General features: G+C 31.9%; 2 protein-coding genes across 2 annotated transcripts; both read right to left on the reverse strand.

The window, feature by feature from the left end:
- Positions 1-250: 250 nt before the first annotated feature.
- On the reverse strand, positions 251-7,025 carry LOC139484638 (uncharacterized). Its single transcript, XM_071268466.1, has 3 exons — positions 6,668-7,025; positions 6,150-6,371; positions 251-3,622 (listed from the first exon to the last, which is right to left on the reverse strand). Exons 1-3 carry the CDS (start codon positions 6,860-6,862, stop codon positions 2,108-2,110), a joined length of 1,932 nt encoding a protein of 643 aa, XP_071124567.1. The 5' UTR covers positions 6,863-7,025; the 3' UTR covers positions 251-2,107.
- LOC139486623 (uncharacterized) lies at positions 6,868-9,004 on the reverse strand. The gene is made up of 4 exons (XM_071271551.1): positions 8,999-9,004; positions 8,707-8,826; positions 6,953-7,618; positions 6,868-6,888 (listed from the first exon to the last, which is right to left on the reverse strand). Exons 1-4 carry the CDS (start codon positions 9,002-9,004, stop codon positions 6,868-6,870), a joined length of 813 nt encoding a protein of 270 aa, XP_071127652.1.
- Between the last annotated feature and the right edge of the window lie 10,848 nt (positions 9,005-19,852).

The raw sequence follows: 19,852 nt of genomic DNA on the forward strand, positions 1-19,852 counted from the left end.
AACTATAGAGTATACTCTGTTCATACTTTAAACGATAAAGTTATTTTATATTTATTTCTGTATTACGTTTATACATTCTGAACTACTGATGTACGTCAAACCTGCGATTTTACGTCAGAGTTAATGTCAATCTAACCATGTACCTATCAGGATAAGGATTCGGTCCCATCTTTCAATCCTTTATGACTGGATTTAGCATACATAAATACAATACAAAAATTTAAAAAAAGCAACGACTGAGCTTGTTAAGAGGCTGGGACATGAATCATTGAGCTAAGGTTGGAAAGTGATATTTTTTTATTTTCATAAAAATGATGATAAATGCTCAGCTGAAACAAGAATAACACATAAATAAAGTTTTTTTCAATTTTTATCAAATTTGATGGTTTCCATAGCAACTAAATACAATACACTTTATACGGACTAAAAATGCAATAATTTAAACAAAATATACAACTTTTTCAGCTTTGAAAAGAACAAAAAGCTGAAGCATATGGTATCTTATAAGTTATCATTGCTTAATCATTTATTTTATAAATAAAAAAAAAAAAAAAAAATAAGTGAACAATTATTTTTTCTGTTGCTATGGTTACATAAAACTTACAACTTTTTGATAATAATAATAAATGCGAAAAACACCATTTTTCCTATGCCAATTAAAAAAAAATCGCAACAGTTAATTTGAAGTTCTTTCTTATTCCCTGTTCATTTATAGTATAATAATTTATTTAAAACAAAAAAAATGGGTAGCAAATGATTAAAATTTTTTTTTTAGCATTGGTGAAAATTTTAAAAAATAAAAAAAAAATAATCTTATTTTCCAGAATAGACTTAAAAATACTGGTGTTTTATTATACCACGAGAATTAACATATATATAAACAACACTTAATATGTTTCACACATAATCAGATTCAAAATATCAATATTTTGAAGAAAAATGTTGCATAGCAACCAAATAAAGGCCATAGCAACGTATTTCATTATTACTTTTTATCAAGTGTTGAGAACAGAATATCTTTTTTTATGATTAAAGATGGGTATATAATTGTTTACCAATGTCAATTATTGCTGGCTGTACCTTATTCATGAAACATTTTTTAAAAAGTGCTAAAAAGGTTAAAAAAAATCTTGGAGCGATAAAATTTAATAAAAAGTAAGAAGAATTTTGAATTTTGCAACACAAAGCTAAGCCAGATCATTTATATTTCTATCATTCTAACCAAGACAACTTTGATATAGGTTAAAAAATCAAATGGTATTAACAACCTTATATGACAAATTAGAAAAGTGAGGATTTTTCAGCTTACAACAGTTGTAATAATTTACTGAATGATAAACACATACTCATAATCCCATTTCTCCATTCCAGAACATAACCATTGTGAGAAACATATGTATGTTTCATGCAAGATGCAAGTCACGCTTACCCTTCCTGAGCACCATAGATGCCTAACTTTAACTTTGAACTTAAAAAGTCAATGAACCATGTCTGAAGGTGTCGGGTCATATAGTTTCATGGATACTATAGTATATATATACATGTCAATGGTTATTCAACTACATACCAAACATCATAGGTTTTCTTACAATATAAACTTATTATAAACTTAAACCATGGACATAATTCAGTCAGTAAGCCATGACTGAGAGTTTTTTAACATAAAATTAACATAGAATATTTATGATGTACCTTATCAAAAGACATGAATTCATAACAATGAATACATTTACATTTTAAGCAAGATTTGAATTGCAGCAGATCAAGTTTACGAGCCTATTCCATCTACGCCAGTGACTTACAACCTTACGACTTTTCACAGTGCGCCAGAGGGTTGCATCCTGTTCTGCAAATCATGTTTTGCTTATTGAATGATTTTTCCCCAAAAAGTTAAAGACACCAAAATAATAATGATGGAAAGACAGAGAGGGATCTAACAATAAATATCATCTTTTTTTATCTTATAATAATACAGAAATATTTAAAAACAGGCTATTTTCTATAGACCAATTGGAACCCAAAAGAGTTTAAGAAAGACAATTAAACAGAAATACCATAATTGAGCATAGACTACAAATTGAATAATATAACAAAGTTAGTGGTAAAGTTAGTTCCTGGCCAACACTTGTAACTCTTCCAATGTCTCTGCAGCTATTCCAGCTTCCATATCTTCTTCATCATAAGAATTGCATGCTGTTTTTCTTTTCTCTAAAACAAGTCTACTAAAATATGAAGCAATCTGAGTAGCTGATAAGAATTCATCTTTGGAAAAAAATCTTTTTCCAAGACTGCTTTTAGCACTTCTCATTTCTAGGGAAACCTCTTCTGGGTCACACTTGTGTCCAGTTCTTTCTCCCTTTGAAAATTTTTCCTTCAAGAAAGAAATTTGGGTGGTGGTGAATTTTTTTACAGTTCGTCTTTGTTTTAGACCCCATCCTTCACACAATTTGCAGGAATTTTCTCGTTCTGTAGTTTCGTGGCAACAGCTAGGTAAAACAACCAATTTCTGTTCAATTTTACTAGCATATTGTATCTTAGACTTATCAATTAAAGATGAAACCATTGGTTTTATTCTATGAGAACCAACATCCAAATGTCTGACCAAATTACCATACTTGCTAAACGTTGATAGACAATTTGGTTCTGAACAGGTAAACAGGTTGCTCCCAATATCATCAATCTCTTCCTCAATATCAACATCTGATTGATCTACTGCAATATTTGATGCTTCATTTCTGCATTCTTGAACTATAACACCTTGCCTGGCTGTTCTGGATGGAATTGAACTAAGGTGGCCAGCAAAAGCTTCTACGACAGTAATATTACTGCAACTCAACAACTGCAGCTTTAGTGATGAATTGGTAAGAAACTTTCCTTCCCCTACGCCATACTGTCTGAACACCCTTATACCTGTTTGTTGGTAGGCAAAGTTGTTTAGGGTTGTAATATTATTAATTTGAGATTTGATCTCTTTCTTGTTACAGCTCTCTGGAGGTAGTGCAACAACCACAGCTACATTTCTTAAACTGCATACCTGAAGTGCTTTCTTAAAATCAGCTGCAGTGCACACATCATGTCCTTCATTCACATATTTTCTAATTGCTGATTTTATGTGTGCAGCCCTCCTGTCACAGATAGATTTTCCTCCCTGAGGATCAGCAAAATCCATTTGCACAACTTTAATGTTTTCTTCTTCGTTGATAAGTGCTATTTCACTGACTGCCAAAAAACCATGGAAACATCCAGCATTGTCTGACCTTATGTAAGCCTTTTTGAGGGAAGGATTCATTTGTTGAAATTGTTGGAGAGTGTTTCTTAGTACAGCATTTGATGTTCTTGCATCTTGGGAAGCATTATCAAAGACATGGATAATAGTTTGCATTTTTAGGTCATCCGTATCAGAAGTATGATATGATCCTACACTAACATGCCAATTTAACCCTCTTTTGCCAAACCATTTAGACTGAGACTCTCTATAGCGCATGGGCAGGAATTTCATAGCCCAGTCTCTCTCTACCAAAACTTCATCTTTTGATAATTTATGCAGAATTTCGCTTCTTGCTGTGTCCTGGTTATAGGATCTCAGGAGGTGTTTCTTCCACTCTTGGACGGCCTTTATACTCTGAAATATAAAATATTATACAGGTACATGAATATTAGTAAATATGTGAAATGGTGCATTTATTTATATAAGTTAAAGTTGGGTTTAGAGCTGTAATTTCAAAAGGAGTTTATTATTTATAATGCTCTTTTATTGTAAAATAAGAACACTATTTGATGGTTCTCACATAGGTGTAAGAAAAATGCTTGCTTGTAGCTAATTTGAAATTAGATTCATTTATATTTCTAGTGATTGACATTATTACTTTCTTTCTTTTTGTAATGAATGTATCATTTTGTAATTCACTGTGTTTCATGGGGATATTAAGGTATATGTATTACACAAAAAAATGTTGATGATAGATAACCTAATTTGTTTGATCTCTTGCACTATGTGAATTCAGTATTTCCCTTTACTTGACGTGTAATACAGTATGTTTTCATTTAATACAGTTACTCAGTTCTTTTTTTTGGAATTTGACTTTTAGATGAAGAAAAACAATGATATCGCAGCATCATTTCATACCAGTTTTATCTTATCCTGGTATTAAGATTTCTTGCTACATTGAAGACCTGTTGGTGACCTTCTGCTATTGGTTTTTTTCTATGGTCGGGTTGTTGTCTCTTTGACACATTCCCCATTTCCATTCTCAATTTTATTAAGATGGACTTTTGTGTAATAAACATTTACCCTCATTCATATTTTTTTTTCATTATGATATATGCAGTATAGATATACATATACAGATGAATACTCTGCCAAATATTATTAATGAACAAGTGTGGACACAAACCAGCATGAATAGTATCCACCATTCTAAGACTATAACATGGCAATAAATAGTTCCTAAGGATTGACAATTTATTCTACCAAAACAAAATTGGAACTTGATGTATCAGTTGTCATATTTAAACTGGATTATATACCAAATATAAAATCGAAATCTTTAAACATGATGAAAAAAAGTGTCAAAGACTGATTACGTTTTTTAGTTTCCTAATTTCCTAAGTCCAAGAACCATAACTTTGCAAAAATCATCAGACCACAACAGAATTGGAACTTTATCTGTAATTTGTCATAGTTAAACTATACACCAACTATAAAATCAATATATTCAAGAATGACATAAAACTAGAGGCTCTAAAGAGCCTGTGTCGCTCACCTTGGTCTATGTGAATATTCAACAAAGGACACAGATGGATTCATGACAAAATTGTGTTTATAGTGATTGTGATGTTTTTGTAGATCTTACTTTACTGAACATTCTTGCTGTGTACAATTATCTCTATCTATAATGATTGGATTCAGTGGAAAATGTTAGTAAAAATTTACAAATTTTATGAAAATTGTTAAAAATTGACTATAAAGGGCAATAACTCCTTAGGGGGTCAATCGACAATTTTGGTCATGTTGACTTATTTTTAGATCTTACTTTGCTGTAAATTATTGCTGTTTACAGTTTAACTATCTATAATAATATTCAAGATAATAACAAAAACCAGCAAAATTTCCTTAAAATTACCAATTCAGGGACAGCAACCTAACAACCAGTTGTCCACGTCATCTGAAAATGTTACAGCAGATAGATCTTGACCTGATAAACAATATCAACCCCTATCAGATTTGCTCTTAATGCTTCGGTTTTTGAGTTATAAGCCAAAAACTGCATTTTACCCCTATGTTCTATTTTTAGCCATGGCAGCCATGGCGGTCGGTTGGCCGGGTCACTGGACACAAATTTTAATCTAAATACCCCAATGAGGATTGTGGCCAAGTAAAGTTTAATTTGGCCCCGTAGTTTTAGAGGAGAAGATTTTTGTAAAAGATAACTAAGATTTACGAAAAATGGTTAAAAGTTGACTATAAAGGGAAATAACTCCTAAAGGGATCATCTGACCATTTTGGTCCTGTTGACTTATTGGTGAATCTTACTTTGCTGAACATTTTTGCAGTTTACAGTGTATCTCTATCTATAATAATATTCAAGATAATAACCAAAAACAGCAAAATTTCCTTAAAATTACCAATTCAGGGACAACAACCTAACAACCAGTTGTCCAATTCATCTGAAAATTTCAGAGCAGATAGATCTTGAACTGATAATCAATTAAAATATGTCAGATTTGCTCTAAATGCTTTGGTTTTTGAGTTATAAACCAAAAACTGCGTTTTACCCCTATGTTCTATTTTTAGCCATGGCGGCCATCTTGGTTCGATTGCCGGGGTTCGATGGCCGGGGTTCGATGGCCGGGTCACCGGACACAATTTTTTAAAATAAATACCCCAATGATGATTGTGGCCAAGTTTGGTTTTATTTGGCTCAGTAGTTTCAGAGGAGAAGATTTTTGTAAAAGTTAACGAAGACGGACGACATACGCCAAGTGATGAGAAAAGCTCACTTGGCCCTTCAGGCCAGGTGAGCTAAAAATGTGGAAAACTGATTTATCAGACAGACAGGATGAAATCCCTAAGTCCACGTCAGCTTCAACGGTAAGGGGCTTTATGGGTAATTGGAAGATATCAGCAAATATACAATGGGATTTTTTACCTGTTCAACCATGTATATGGTGTCATCTTCTTGATCAGCTGACTCATATAATACTTCATCTGATGATTTCTCTATTTTTACCAGGGTTTCTGTTAAGTCATCACATTTCTTACACACTTGGTTGTGCTCATGTTGACAAGAAGCAGTATATTCTTTTGATTGATCTGATAAGGCAAAGTTACAACAATGGTCTGCAGTTTCAGATTCTTTGGAAATATGCAACTGAAAAGAATAAAAAAGTTCATGTTATAATTATCTTCATTTTTGTTGCAACTGAGAGGAAAGTCTGGAAGTTAAGAAAGAGTTTCTTGAATGTGTAGCTACTCGGTATTAATTGTTAGCACAGTTGTGTTTAACAGTTGCTGGTCTACAATGTCCTCAAATATTGGAGAATTTTTTTTCTATGGAATTCAGAAATTCATTTTTATTAATGGAAAATTTAGATGTGCATAATATTCTCATTTTGTTTTTACATTGATACACAACATGACATTTCTTACAAATAATAAGTTAATTACCTTGTATTCTATTTTGAGGTACTGCTTCCCCAAGGTTAAGGATTTCTGGATAGACTCTTGCCATAGTGCTCCCTTCCCCAGTTTTCCAAGTAATTCTGCAACTTTTTTTAGATCTTCAAATGCTTTGGCTCCATCAGCAGCATAGTTGTCCAACCCCTTCATGCACTTTCTAATGTTTGGTTCAACTGCCTCCATTATTCTCAAATAGGATCTTGAACTTGCTGTGGCATCAAAATGTGTGTCTTTACAATAGGATTCATATTGTTCAATAACACGGGTTCTTACACTGTTCAATATTATTTTTGGCACATGAAACACTTCCCCTGATGAAATCTTGAGATGTGTCTCTCCATATGGTGCATCTGTGATTATGGATGGACTCATAATGAAGTCCATGAAATGGCTTATCTGCTCATCTGTCAAACCCTCTCGACTATATGATGTTTTACTAACAGGTTGTCCAGTACCAATCATTGAAGAATGTTTTCTGGCTGTGGTGTACTTGTATTTTGACAAGTCAGGAATAAATTCCTTAATTGCTTTCAAGGAGTAATTTCCCCCAAACAGAGATAAAATCTGTCTTTGTGTTCCCCAATCTGTGGCTTGGTTATATGCAGCAGATAAAACTTCAAGCATATTATTGTCATCTGATTGTGTTGAAGACAATCTTTGTAGCACAGCATTTGATAAAGAAGACACTTGTCCAGGAGCAATAACATTCAAAACTTCTTGAAAGATTGAAGTTGCTGTATTTGTGTGATTTCTTCTAGTGCGCTCAGACGCTTCCTCCCAATTACACTGTAGCTGGCTGACTGGATCTAGACCACAAACAGTCAAAAAATAATCCAGGGCTTTTCTTTTTAAGTCATTTTCAGGCACAGACTCTTGGCTGTCAGGCCGCCAAACACTACCCTGAGATTCATCATCTGTAAAATCTGTCTGGGAAAATTCCTACAAAGAATATGTTTATATCAAATTTAATAAAAAATCTTGCACTGATTATAAATATTTAAAAAAATTAAGTGTTATAACATTTAGTGCTGAACTTTTGATCGAGGTATAGCCAATATACACATTTAATGAATTTATACCTATGAAAGTGTTAACGAGGTAATTTTCCATAATATAAATATTTCCAAGCAGGCAACTCTTTTTAAAAAAAGTTCATTTTAGAACTTGTCGGAGATATTGCTGATATTAACCTTTAGTACTAGTATAAGTTATATACAAAAAACCTCACAGGAATTCCTCCTTTGGGAGCACTTACAAAACTGGACATCCAGTATTTCTATGTCCCCGCAAAAGTGCAAGGAGGATTAAAAATAACATTAGATGTGAGTTTCCATCTGATGATTTAAGCCTTTTTCAACTGACTTTTATAGTTCGTTCTTATGTTGTATGTTGTACTAGGGGAGGGTTGGGATCCAGCTAACATGTTTAACCCCGCCACATTATTTATGTATGTGCCTGTCCCAAGTCAGGAGCCTGTAATTCAGTGGTTGTCGTTTGTTTATGTGTTACATTTATTTGTTTCTCGTTCATTTTTTTTCATAAAAATTTAGTTTTATCGTTTGAATTGTTTTAAATTGTCTTATCGAGGCCTTTTATAGTTGACTATGCGTTATGGGCTTTGCTCATTGTTGAAGGCCGTATGGCTACCTATAGTTGTTAATGTCTGTGTCATTTTGGTCTTTTGTGGATAATTGTCTCATTGGCAATCATACCACATCTTTCTTTTTTTATATTTCCATGGAAAACATATGTTGCCAAGAAGTGACAAGTTTCAACAGGAAGTTGAAAGGCAATGAAATAAATACACACACTATAACACAATGTTAAAGCTTTAAGCCATATATAAAGATTGTGCCCAATGTTATGTTGATGAGAAAAGTGTGACAAAAGTTTTTGCGACTCCACCGATGAAGACACTGACGCAGGCAGTATATAAATCACTAACAACGGATGATAGAGTAAATAAGTCATATATAGCATCTTGAATATAATGTAACAATATCAATGTGTTTTAGTTTTAAACTTACTGTAATTTCAGTTGTCTCACTTTCTTTTACTGATTCATTTTCTACAAATTTGTCAAATTCTGCAAGGTAACCAGGACTGCTGTATTCCACTTTCTGCTTGTTTTTCACATACATTTCATTCTATAAAAAAAGAGATTTGTTGTTATTTTATTTTATTCTTAAATTAAAAACAAATAGAAACAAGAATAACACAATGAGGGTAATTAAACCAGTCTTGTTTTTTCTTTTTTTGTGTCACACCATTTTTTAATCTATAACCATGACAGTGGAATTTGCTAATATCAAACTTTACCTTCATTGTTCCATCAGTAACAATATGTTAAATTCAAAAAGCTTTTATATGCCTTTGTGTGCTTATATGTTTTTGTGTTTTAATTATGATTAAGATTATACTTAATGTTGACTGCTGTATCCCTATTTTTGACATTTTTACCCATTATGTCTGTGTGTTTTGTTCACACATCATTGTCAATATAATTGAATTTGGTGCGACAGGTGAACGGTTTAGTTAGCGATAAAACCAGGTTCAATCCACTATTTTCTACACCAGAAAATGATTGTACCAAGTCAGGAATATGACTGTTATCTATTTGTTTGATGTGTTTGTGCTTTTGAATTAACCCTTTGATTAGGGACTTTCCGTTTTGAATTTTTCCTGGAAGTTCATAGATATAGGAAGATGTGGTATAAATGCCAATGAGTGCCAATGATACAACTCTCCATCCAAGTAACAATTTATAAAAATAAACCATTATAGGTCAAGGTGCGGCCTATATCAAAACGAGAAACGAGAAATACTAGAAAGACAACTATTGAACATCAGATTCCTGATTTAGGACATGTGTAAACAATTGCAGCGAGATTAAACGTTTTAATGGTACCAAACTGTCTCCCTAGTATACTTGTGATTTTAATTTTTTTTTTTATAACGTTTTCTAAAAGTTAAATATTAAGATTTATCATGACCGACACATGATCCGTATTTATTATATGAAACATATTTATAGAGCAGTTGTGATAAGCAATGGTACACTTGAGTTACTATTCTCGTAAAGGGGAGATAATCCAATTCTGATCATGTTTATGTTTGGGAAAGACATTGTAATGGCTTCTTTGTACACAAATCTTCCATACTTATACACTTTATAAAACATGAATTTAATAATCTGACATTTAAAAACCTATATGAATGAACTTTCCATTAAGTGTTTTAAAGGTTAACATTGTATCATCTAACTAAGAGTACCACACGATTTTATTCTGAGTTTAATTAGGTACCATAACCGGTTAAATATGTTGATAAATGATTTTCTGTTGTAACTATCAATCGAAAATAGTTGAGGTCAATCATGTTGACGTCACAAGATTTTAGTCTGGGGCAACTTAACGTATACGATTTATTTGTTTTATAGTTTGCTTTGGAAAAAATACCGAGATAGCTAGATAATACAATTAATTATATACTTACTAACATAATTCTATAGATAGATAAATATTTCTATTATTAAAGTACAACTTGGTACATATACATGAAATACAATATATTGCAGTTTTAAACATAAACATTCAATAAATATGTATAATTATACCAAGCAGCCTTTAGAGGCTTATGATGCACTGTCATTTATGTACGAATGATTATATAAATAAATTTCAAATCTATTAATCAAATTTATATCTGAGGCTTAATTCTTATTTGATACAATGTAGTTTCAATATATCAGTTTTGTTTAATAATTAAATGAGAAAATAAGAATGAAAAAAAAACTAAATAAACTTTTGTTTGATAATGTAAGGGTTGAACATGGACATTTAGGAAGATCAGAGTTGTCTCTCTTTGTATGTATCCACATTATAGTATGAAAACTAGAATTTGTAATTGAGACAATATATGAAAAAGTCTAATTTCCATGTTCCGGTCTTCACCAGCAATTATTTTTTTATCCAACCATCTTTTTTGAAACTTTTAAGTTTCAGTATAAACTAAATTATATAATGCACCAACTCCTGCCAATTAAACACTCATTCTTATATTTCTTCAATTCAAATGTTCAACCCCCTAAAATCATGTTGTCCCCTGTGTTGTTTTTTTAAAACTAAATCATTCAAATGTTATCCAAATTAATGAAACAGGCGTCCGATTCTCACATATATGATATATTATATAATAAACTTGCCCCTAATTTGTCTTTTTATATTATAACTATAGCATGTAATAAAATTTTGCACATTGTAAGAGAAAAGAAAAATTTCCCCAGGGGTGATTTCCTTCCTGTTACCATTGGGTTGTTTTTACCTGTGGAAACGTTAGCAAGACCAAGAGTTATTTTCCCATTATGTATTGTGAAGAACATCATTTCCTGAATGCATTAGTACAAAGAAATATTCAGAAAGGCGGCCAGGTTTGAAAATTCCCAGGTAGGAATTTATAGAAAATACTTATTGGTGTTCCATCCGGTAACAGCCTTTTCTTACACTCTCTGAGAATATTTTTAAGTGTGCACAATACTTTAAGTGTGTTTTTATATCATCTTTTTAAAAGTTATATGTCACAGGATATACACTTACATTAAATGTGATAAAAAGGACAAAAACTATCGTGGAATTCCTTTCTGTTACGTTCGGTCATGTTAACCGATGAAAAGTAACAGCATAACCATCATCATTAAATGAAAGGATGTTCAAGACAATTTCACTGAAGAATCGAAAAGTTAATCTACAATATGCCAACAATTTTATTTAATATTAGTTATCACCACCATATCAAATAAATTTCAAAATGATATACAGTATTTTGAATGAAAAAATAGATTGTTTTGCTTTTGATTACAGCAGAGAACATTGTGCAATTCTTGTAGTATTGTAGATAGTAACAGAAAGGAATTTATTTTAGAATTTTCATTACCTAGGCAGATTTTTCATCTTGCAAATACAGTTTCAAAGGATAAATGACGTTGTTTGCTGTTATCTTCAAATTTTGACCAATCTTAAATGATTCATTTTTCTTAAACTTTAAATTAAAGCAGAAAAATCCTTTCTGTTACCAACTCTGTCCTGTTACTCAAGATTCTTTCATGTTACCGACGTATCTGACTATATTTAAGTATATTTGTAAACCTTTTGTATTGCAAATGCTAAAATCAATAATTGGCATTTGATAATCTATTGCAGGATATACTAGTAAACCACAAATAGTGTCTTAAACTTATTCCTTATTCCCATTAGAAACGTTTTTTTTAAAATTGATTCAATTTGGTAACATGAAAGAACTGGATTTGTTTGTACCATTTTTAAAATTGCCATTGTTTCCTTATTAAACAATTATTTGAATTACAGACAACAGTTCCTAGATCCGCAATGTGTGTTCTTCGATTTTTGCTATTAAAATACCGGGTTTAAAGATTTTTGTTGTTTTTTCTTATTGCCAAAAATTAGACTTTTTCAGATATTGTCTCAATTATAAAAAATAAGAAGAAGAAATTATCACCTAGATTTGACGAAATTCTGACAGTTGATCTATATAATAATAATTTATCCCATTTGCTGTGATAGAAAAATAGCATGTAGACACTATGGCTAATATTTGAAAATGTAAACAGGTATATTTAAATGTATACAAGTAAAAAAAGTAAATAACAAAAAAAATATGACACTATTTATTACAATAAGTATATAACAAGCATGTGTAACTATGAACAGACCTTTCTTTGTACAATGCAGATATTATAAAGTATGTATACATGTATAGTTTGGCTTTTCATCTTGGTGTTACTTTAGGTTATCTCCCTTTATCAAACTTGAAAATTTGACATTTGCTTCTCTTAGCTTTTTTTTTGTAGCTTTGTCATGGTAAAAAGTAGTTCTATTGTGTTAAATTGAGTTTGTAATATTGTGTATAGCATTGTCTCATGTGTGCCTGCACCAGTGATCATACACGTTTGTTCAACAAAGTGTATTATCTTGCGTTACTTTGAAACATAGTAATAATTCAAGTTTGTTTCAACAGAAAACTGATTCACATTACATATTATATTATATACAAATTGTATGCACTATAAATGATGAAATGTAACTTTTCTTACTTTTACATTTATATTAAAATTTATATTAAATTTTCAATACCACATAAAAATAAAGCGTTCATGTACACTTTTCTCAAAATTTCTTAGGGGATCCAAGTATAGATTTTCAAACTTTCTGGTGTGAATAGAATTGTACAGATACATGTGAGGAAATTCATATTACTGACTGATAAAATTTTGATCAATAAAAATGAGATGTCCTTGAAAGTAAATATTTATATATTGATCAGCTTTAAACTTTTGATATAATTATTATGATCGTGTAGAATAATTATCTTAGGTAGAGGTAGAAAACAAATTGAGACTTTGATGTAAACAAAGTAACCTTCAGATTGCTTTTAAACATTAAGCAGTTAAAAATGCATTGAAGCTAGTATAATATAGCAAACAGCCAGAATTATAAAAAAAATACCTCATATATTCATAGGTATAATTTCACACAATGCATCTATAATTGTTAATTGTATAGCAGCGAACGTTAGCAAGACACTTCAAAGTACTGTTCTAATTATGTTAATCTGTATCTTTTGTCCAAACGTTCCATTAGAAAGTTGGCCACATCGCAAATTGTGTCTGGTGTTATTAACAGTAATTGAAACAGTTCTTCATTGTCAAGTTCCTGTGTGTGTATGAATCAAAAAATGCATCTCGTCCTCAACAGCTCGATTATTGCATATTTTGCAGAGTCTTTCTGATATAGGTTTTTGTCGATAGCGACCTATTTCTGTTTCTATAGGATATGTACCACTTGTAATCTTTGAAATGACAGACCGTTGCTTTGATGACATTGTTTTGTTAATAATTGGTACTTGACGGTAATTTTCTTTAATTTTGATATATGTTCTTAGTTTAGGCATCCCGTTCACACTGGTATTCCATTTCTCGGACCCTATGTATGTTAGTCTTTCCTTTACAATGCCTATTATTTATAATTTATTAAATTGTAATTGTTATATTATACATCAAATACCATAATAACAAACCGGATTTTGAACTATACCAAGCTTGCAGGTAAGACTTGAAGTAATTTACCTGTGACGTCTTTTTTACCTGTGACGTCTTTTTCCTGTGACGTCATTTTGTAGCGATATCCAGTCGATGACAATGCATGTTTGTTGTGCTGTTTTATGTGCTGTCCCATTTTGTTTTAGGTGTTCGTTTTTTTCTGCGGTTAGTCACCACTTCGGTGTTGGTTGACATGAAAATCAATTATTTTGACATTTTTATAAATTTACTGTTTGCAAAAGTAATTTATTATAATTCTAAATACAAAGAATTTTCTTTACCCTAGGCTATATCTTTATACTTCTAGATTACCTAGGCACAACTGTTTTTAGATTTGTAGGTCATCAATTCTTGTTTTTGTATTGTTTTGGCTTTCTTTACTTTTTGTTTATCGCACCGTCACTGGTGAGTCTTATGTAGACGTAACGCACATATGATGTCTTAAATTATACACCTGTTATTGAGTCAATGCATTGAAATGCGACAGAGCAATTTGATAAATAGCTCTTCTATGAAATCTAAATAGTTCAGCTTTATTAAATTTATATCCATAGATTAGGCAGGTATTACTGTTTCCAAAAATAAAAAAAAATATTATTTAACTTTTCATAATAGTTTCAAATAATGATACAAATGTTACCAAAAGGTCAAAAATATGCGTGTCAGACGTAACAAATTAATCGAAAAATAACTTTTGCGGGAATTTTTGTGGTCTAAAAACGAGTTTAAAATCCACGAAAATTCGCATGAATGATAAACGTCATATATAATTTATTATGTCATTGCTTTTTTTGTGTTGATGGAACGGTCAAAGCCGATTTTTAAAAAAATGAATAATCCTCGCCATGGTCAGGTTTCGGAAAATGGTAAGTTGTCTAAAGTTATCGCTTTTTAAAATATCAGATAATATAAAATTTGTTTTTCATAAATTATTCCTTCAAAAGTGCTTAGATAGACCATTTCAAATCCGGAATTTTACAGCACTTACACCACAAATAAAAACGCATTGGCTTAGGGAAAATGTCTTGAAAGATTGTCCAATGTCGAATTTCGGCGCTTTTTACCAAAACACTGTCACTGTCAGTTTCAACGTCATTATATTAAATATTCTATTTATGGCATACCAAAAAGTGCTTTTGCGTAATTTTGATTTCAGCCCACAATACGATAACATACTTTTTGATAAGCTGAACAATTTTCTTACCTTTTGAACGTTTTCGATTCGGGACGCTATACATATATGTATTTTAAAATTATTTCTAAAAGTTTGTTCTTTGTTTTGGTGTTAAACACCACTACATCTTGTACATGAATAAATGTAATTTGTTGTATTTTATTGACCTGTCATCATAGGTAGGAGAAGCCGGACATCAGCTGACCTTAAGTTAAATTATTTGCAATAACTGTCGATTAGGATCGGAGTCGAACAAATCTCGCCACGAGCTTATCTTAAAATCGCCGCAGGCTTTTTTTTTTAACTCATTAGGCCAATCACCCTCCTTAGCCATCGAAATTGAAAGCAGTTCGTATTATCATATGATATATGAACGATATTTCATTGTTTTAAAATAACAAGTACGGTTTGATTTCATGTTTTAAGATCAGAGGAAAAAACAAAATAACCAAATTACAAATTTCGAAAATAGATAGAATCATAGAAACCACGATAAGAACTGTAATAAATAATAGTAGTTATAATCAAATAGAAAATGAATAATTATCTAAAATAAAAACAAAACAAAAAACATATGGTAATTTGTCAAAAAATAGGTAAAATATTTCAGATGACTGATGTTGTTCATTTAACCAAGATTCTAAAGTTGTGAAAGGGCTATATTACGAGAGGATAAAAGATCAACTGTTTATTTTCAAACTTGTGAAGCGTAGAACTGCGATTTGCTATTCATCTGCAATACGGTTCATTTGTGCTGAAATTGAAGGAGGCAGTAAAACTGTTGTACCTGATGAGGAGTTACACGTCGATATTATACAAAGCTTGTAAACATAGCAGATGAATATAATTATTTTTTTCACGCAATCATTCTCTTTCTTGATTTAATTACTCCGTTGTAAACAAAAGAAGTCTTTTTCATTAAAATCCTTTCCCTTATCATCACACACAACAAACCAACAACATTTAAAAAAAGATAAAAGCACAAAACACAAAAACTATGTTATTCTATCAACATGAATTGCTTCCTCCCTTCCCTCTCTTCTTAAATTCAAACGGGTGACCAACGCATTATATAATATTCTATAGTATATTATATAACAAATACCTATTTTGTATTATTTATTTTTGCTTGAGTAACTATCAGTAGGAAATATTTTCAAGACTTTGAAGTATCCATATCGATCAAAAATGATTACAAACAAAAGGAACAAAGTATACTCGATTACCGACGTAAAACGTCAAATTTTGACGTTACCAATTGGGACGCAATATCGTGCGTAACGTCACTGCGCTCACTGCGATCTAAAATAAATTCAGATCGTGGTGAGAACGCGGTATGAGCGGCATGAAAATGTAAATTTTCGATGCTTTCATGATGCTGCTATGTCCTCATTACGCTTCTATAACGATCCCTCTACGATTATATCACGTTCTCACTACGACCATACCACGAGTTATCCGATTGCAACACGATCAAACCCACGTTTTTACTGCGATTATAGCACTTTCTTACCACGATTATAATACGTTCATTCCGTGATCTTACTACGTTATCAGTAATAACGTCAACATCGTGTTCCATATCAATACAATTTCATTCCTTTTATTTCTGATTAATTCATAGATTTCTAGGAAATAATACAGTCATGCCACCAAAATCTTTAAGAACACGTGGGAATGGTGGTAGTGGTTGATGTAGAGGCAGAGGAAGCTCTGATATTAACGAATCCTGATCAAGCAGAGATTTAGGACCGACCAATCCAACCTAAATTACAACCTTTTGCTGGTCCATAAAGCTTCATAGTTATCAAAGGTACCAGGATTATAATTTAGTACGCCAGACGCGCGTTTCGTCTACATAAAACTCATCAGTGACGTTCATATCAAAATATCTATAAAGCCAAACTAGTACAAAGTTGAAGAGCATTGGGGATCAAAAATTCCAAAAAAATGTGCCAAATACGGCTAAGGTAATCTATGCCTGGGATAAGAAAATCCCAAGTTAAGATGCTTTAGTGAACGATAGCATACATAACACATATGTGTCAATAGATATATGAAGATGTGGTATGAGTGCCAATGAAACAACTCCCCATCCATGTAACAATTTATAAAAGTAAAACATTATAAAAATAAGATACGGCCTTCAACACGGAGCCTTGGCTCACATAGACCAGCAAGCTAGAAAGACCCCAAAAATTACTAGTGTAAAACCATTAAAACGGGAAAACCAACCGTCTAATCTATATAAACGAGAAGCATGGTTGAGTCGTTAGAGAACATGGATAAGAACTACATACAGATAAACAAAACCTGGAGATATATATAATATATTTCATGTGAAAATGACAATGAGAATGATGGTCGTAGTATGAACGTAGTCAGGTAGTAAGAAGAGCGTGACGAGGACGGCAAGGGCGTGCTAGAATCGTACCATGGTCTTAAACAGCGTGGTGTTAACGTGGTATAGTCGTAGTGAAAGCGTAGTTGGGTCGCGGTGAGAACATGATGGTCGTAGTGAGGTCGTAATAACGTCGCTGTGAGATCGAGGTGCAGTCTCTCCGAATAAAATCACGCTTTTGCTACGATAGTTCAGCGACCTTTGCGATCTTACTACGAACTAAGTGCTCTCTCACTACGCTTCTACTACCGCACCACGAATGTTTTGAACATGTTCAAAATTGGACACGCTCATCACGATCTTGAAGACCTCACCACGGCCGTGTTACGACCTTACTGCGATCTACAAAATCATACTACGATCATGATTATTTGCATATTTTTCACAGATAGTAGTGCGATCGTGGCCTAGTGGATTGCGGTATAAGATAACTATTATTATGTCGAATTGTCCTATTGCCCTATTGGCCATGTAATGTTTATTTGTTTTTTGTCTGTCCTGAATGTTCTGCATTTATTTGTACTGTAGTCCTGCAATGTAATGTTTTCATTTTAGTGTTTTATTTTACATTGTCATAATAGCGTGAAGATTTGCTAGCGGCAAAACCATGTTCAATCTACCATTTATTTCTTAAAGTGTCCTATACAAAGTCAGAAAAATGTCAGTTGTTATCTTATAGTTCGTATCTGTGTGTGTTGCATTATCGTTTTTTTTGTTGCACTTAAGTATTTATGGTGTTCCGTTGTTTTCCACTTATAGTTGATGTGTTTACTTGAGTTTTACTTTATAACCGAAATTTGTTTTCTCTCAATCAATGATGACTTTTTAACACCGGCATACTACTGTTGCCTTTTTTTGAACAACAGTTAGAAAAATACATGCTATCACAAAACGAATAAAAGATAATTAGTAACGGAAAATCATATTTGGAAAGAGTACAAAAAGTTCACAAATCACAAAAAAATAAAGTCAACAGTAGTATACCGCTGTTCAAAACTCGTAAATCGATGGAAAAAAACCCCCAAATCGGGGTAACAAATCACAAATGAGGGAAACGCATTTCATATAAGAGGAGAAAAAGAAACATCATTAAAATGTAACACACACAGCAACGAACTAAGCATTAGACAAAATCCGATGAGAATAATAAATATAACATCAAAACCAAATACATGAATTTGGGATAGGACGGTACTGTGACACGTCTTGTAGTAATGTGAATTCACCCTCAAATATAAAAGAAAACAAACGACACAACGGAAACACAGCGTTAAAATGTAACACACACAGAAACAAACTATAACATAACAATTGCCATATTCCTGACTTGGTACATGACATTTTGTAAAAAGAACAAAATGATGGGTTGAACCTGGTTTAGTGGCATGCCAAACCTCCCGCTTTAATGGAAATGTTAAATATAACATTAAAATGACAAAATAACATTACAGGACTACAATACAAGTAAATGGGAGAACATATTAGACAAAGAAACACACTAATAATAGCTAACAAAAGGCATCAGGTTTAAAATTTTATACGCCAGAAGTGCGTTTCGTCCACACAAGACTTAATAGTGACGTCCAGATACAAAAGTTCGAAAGTCAAAACAAGTACAAAGTTGTTCAGCACTGATGATCAAAAGTTCAAATAGGTTATGCCAAATACGGCTAGGGTTTTCTGCTTGGGATAAGAACATCTTTATTGTTGAGAACCATTTATACTTTAGAAACAGTAAATTTTATAAAATGACTATATAAAAGATATACATGATAAAATTGAAGTATTAAGGTAGCACAATCACTAACCTTTGAAATGCTGTAACTTTCTTATGAATGCATAGAAAATAATAAAAGAGGTATATATAGATAAATAAAGATCAATCTTTTAAATGAATGCAATCTTTTTATTATGCAATCATTATGTAATCAATAATTATGTAATTAGTGGCAAAATCTGGGTAGGTTCACTTGAATGAATTTAGCTCTATCATCTCTTTAACTATGCAGAAAATTTTAACGAAATCTTAATCAACACTTCATGGGCTTCAAAAGGGTGTTTCAGATTGTCTCTATGGTGTTCCATTCTCTCATAAATCTCTAATTAGTATAAACATCCTAACCACATAAAAGAAGAAAATGTTTAATTAGGTGTAACATTTGTTCTATACATTCTATCTGAAATCTGAGACACCCTTTTGTAGATAATGGCCATAGGAACAACATACAATAAAATCAACCCTCTAGGGATACATATGCAGAAGCTAATATCATTTGAAAGTGGAAATTTGGTGATCAATATTTTAGACTCAGTTAACAATATAATTGGTTACATAATTGTTGCATAATACTAACATTGCATTAATTAAAAAGAGTAATATGTTAGCTATCCAAAACTACCACTTTTATAAATTTTCAAGCATTATTAAAAACGTTACAGCATGTTAAAACTTGGGAGTTGGAGTTATAAAATCTTTGTATTGTG

This window comes from Mytilus edulis, chromosome 8 (genome assembly GCF_963676685.1).
Source record: "Mytilus edulis chromosome 8, xbMytEdul2.2, whole genome shotgun sequence".
Lineage (NCBI taxonomy): Eukaryota > Metazoa > Mollusca > Bivalvia > Mytilida > Mytilidae > Mytilus > Mytilus edulis.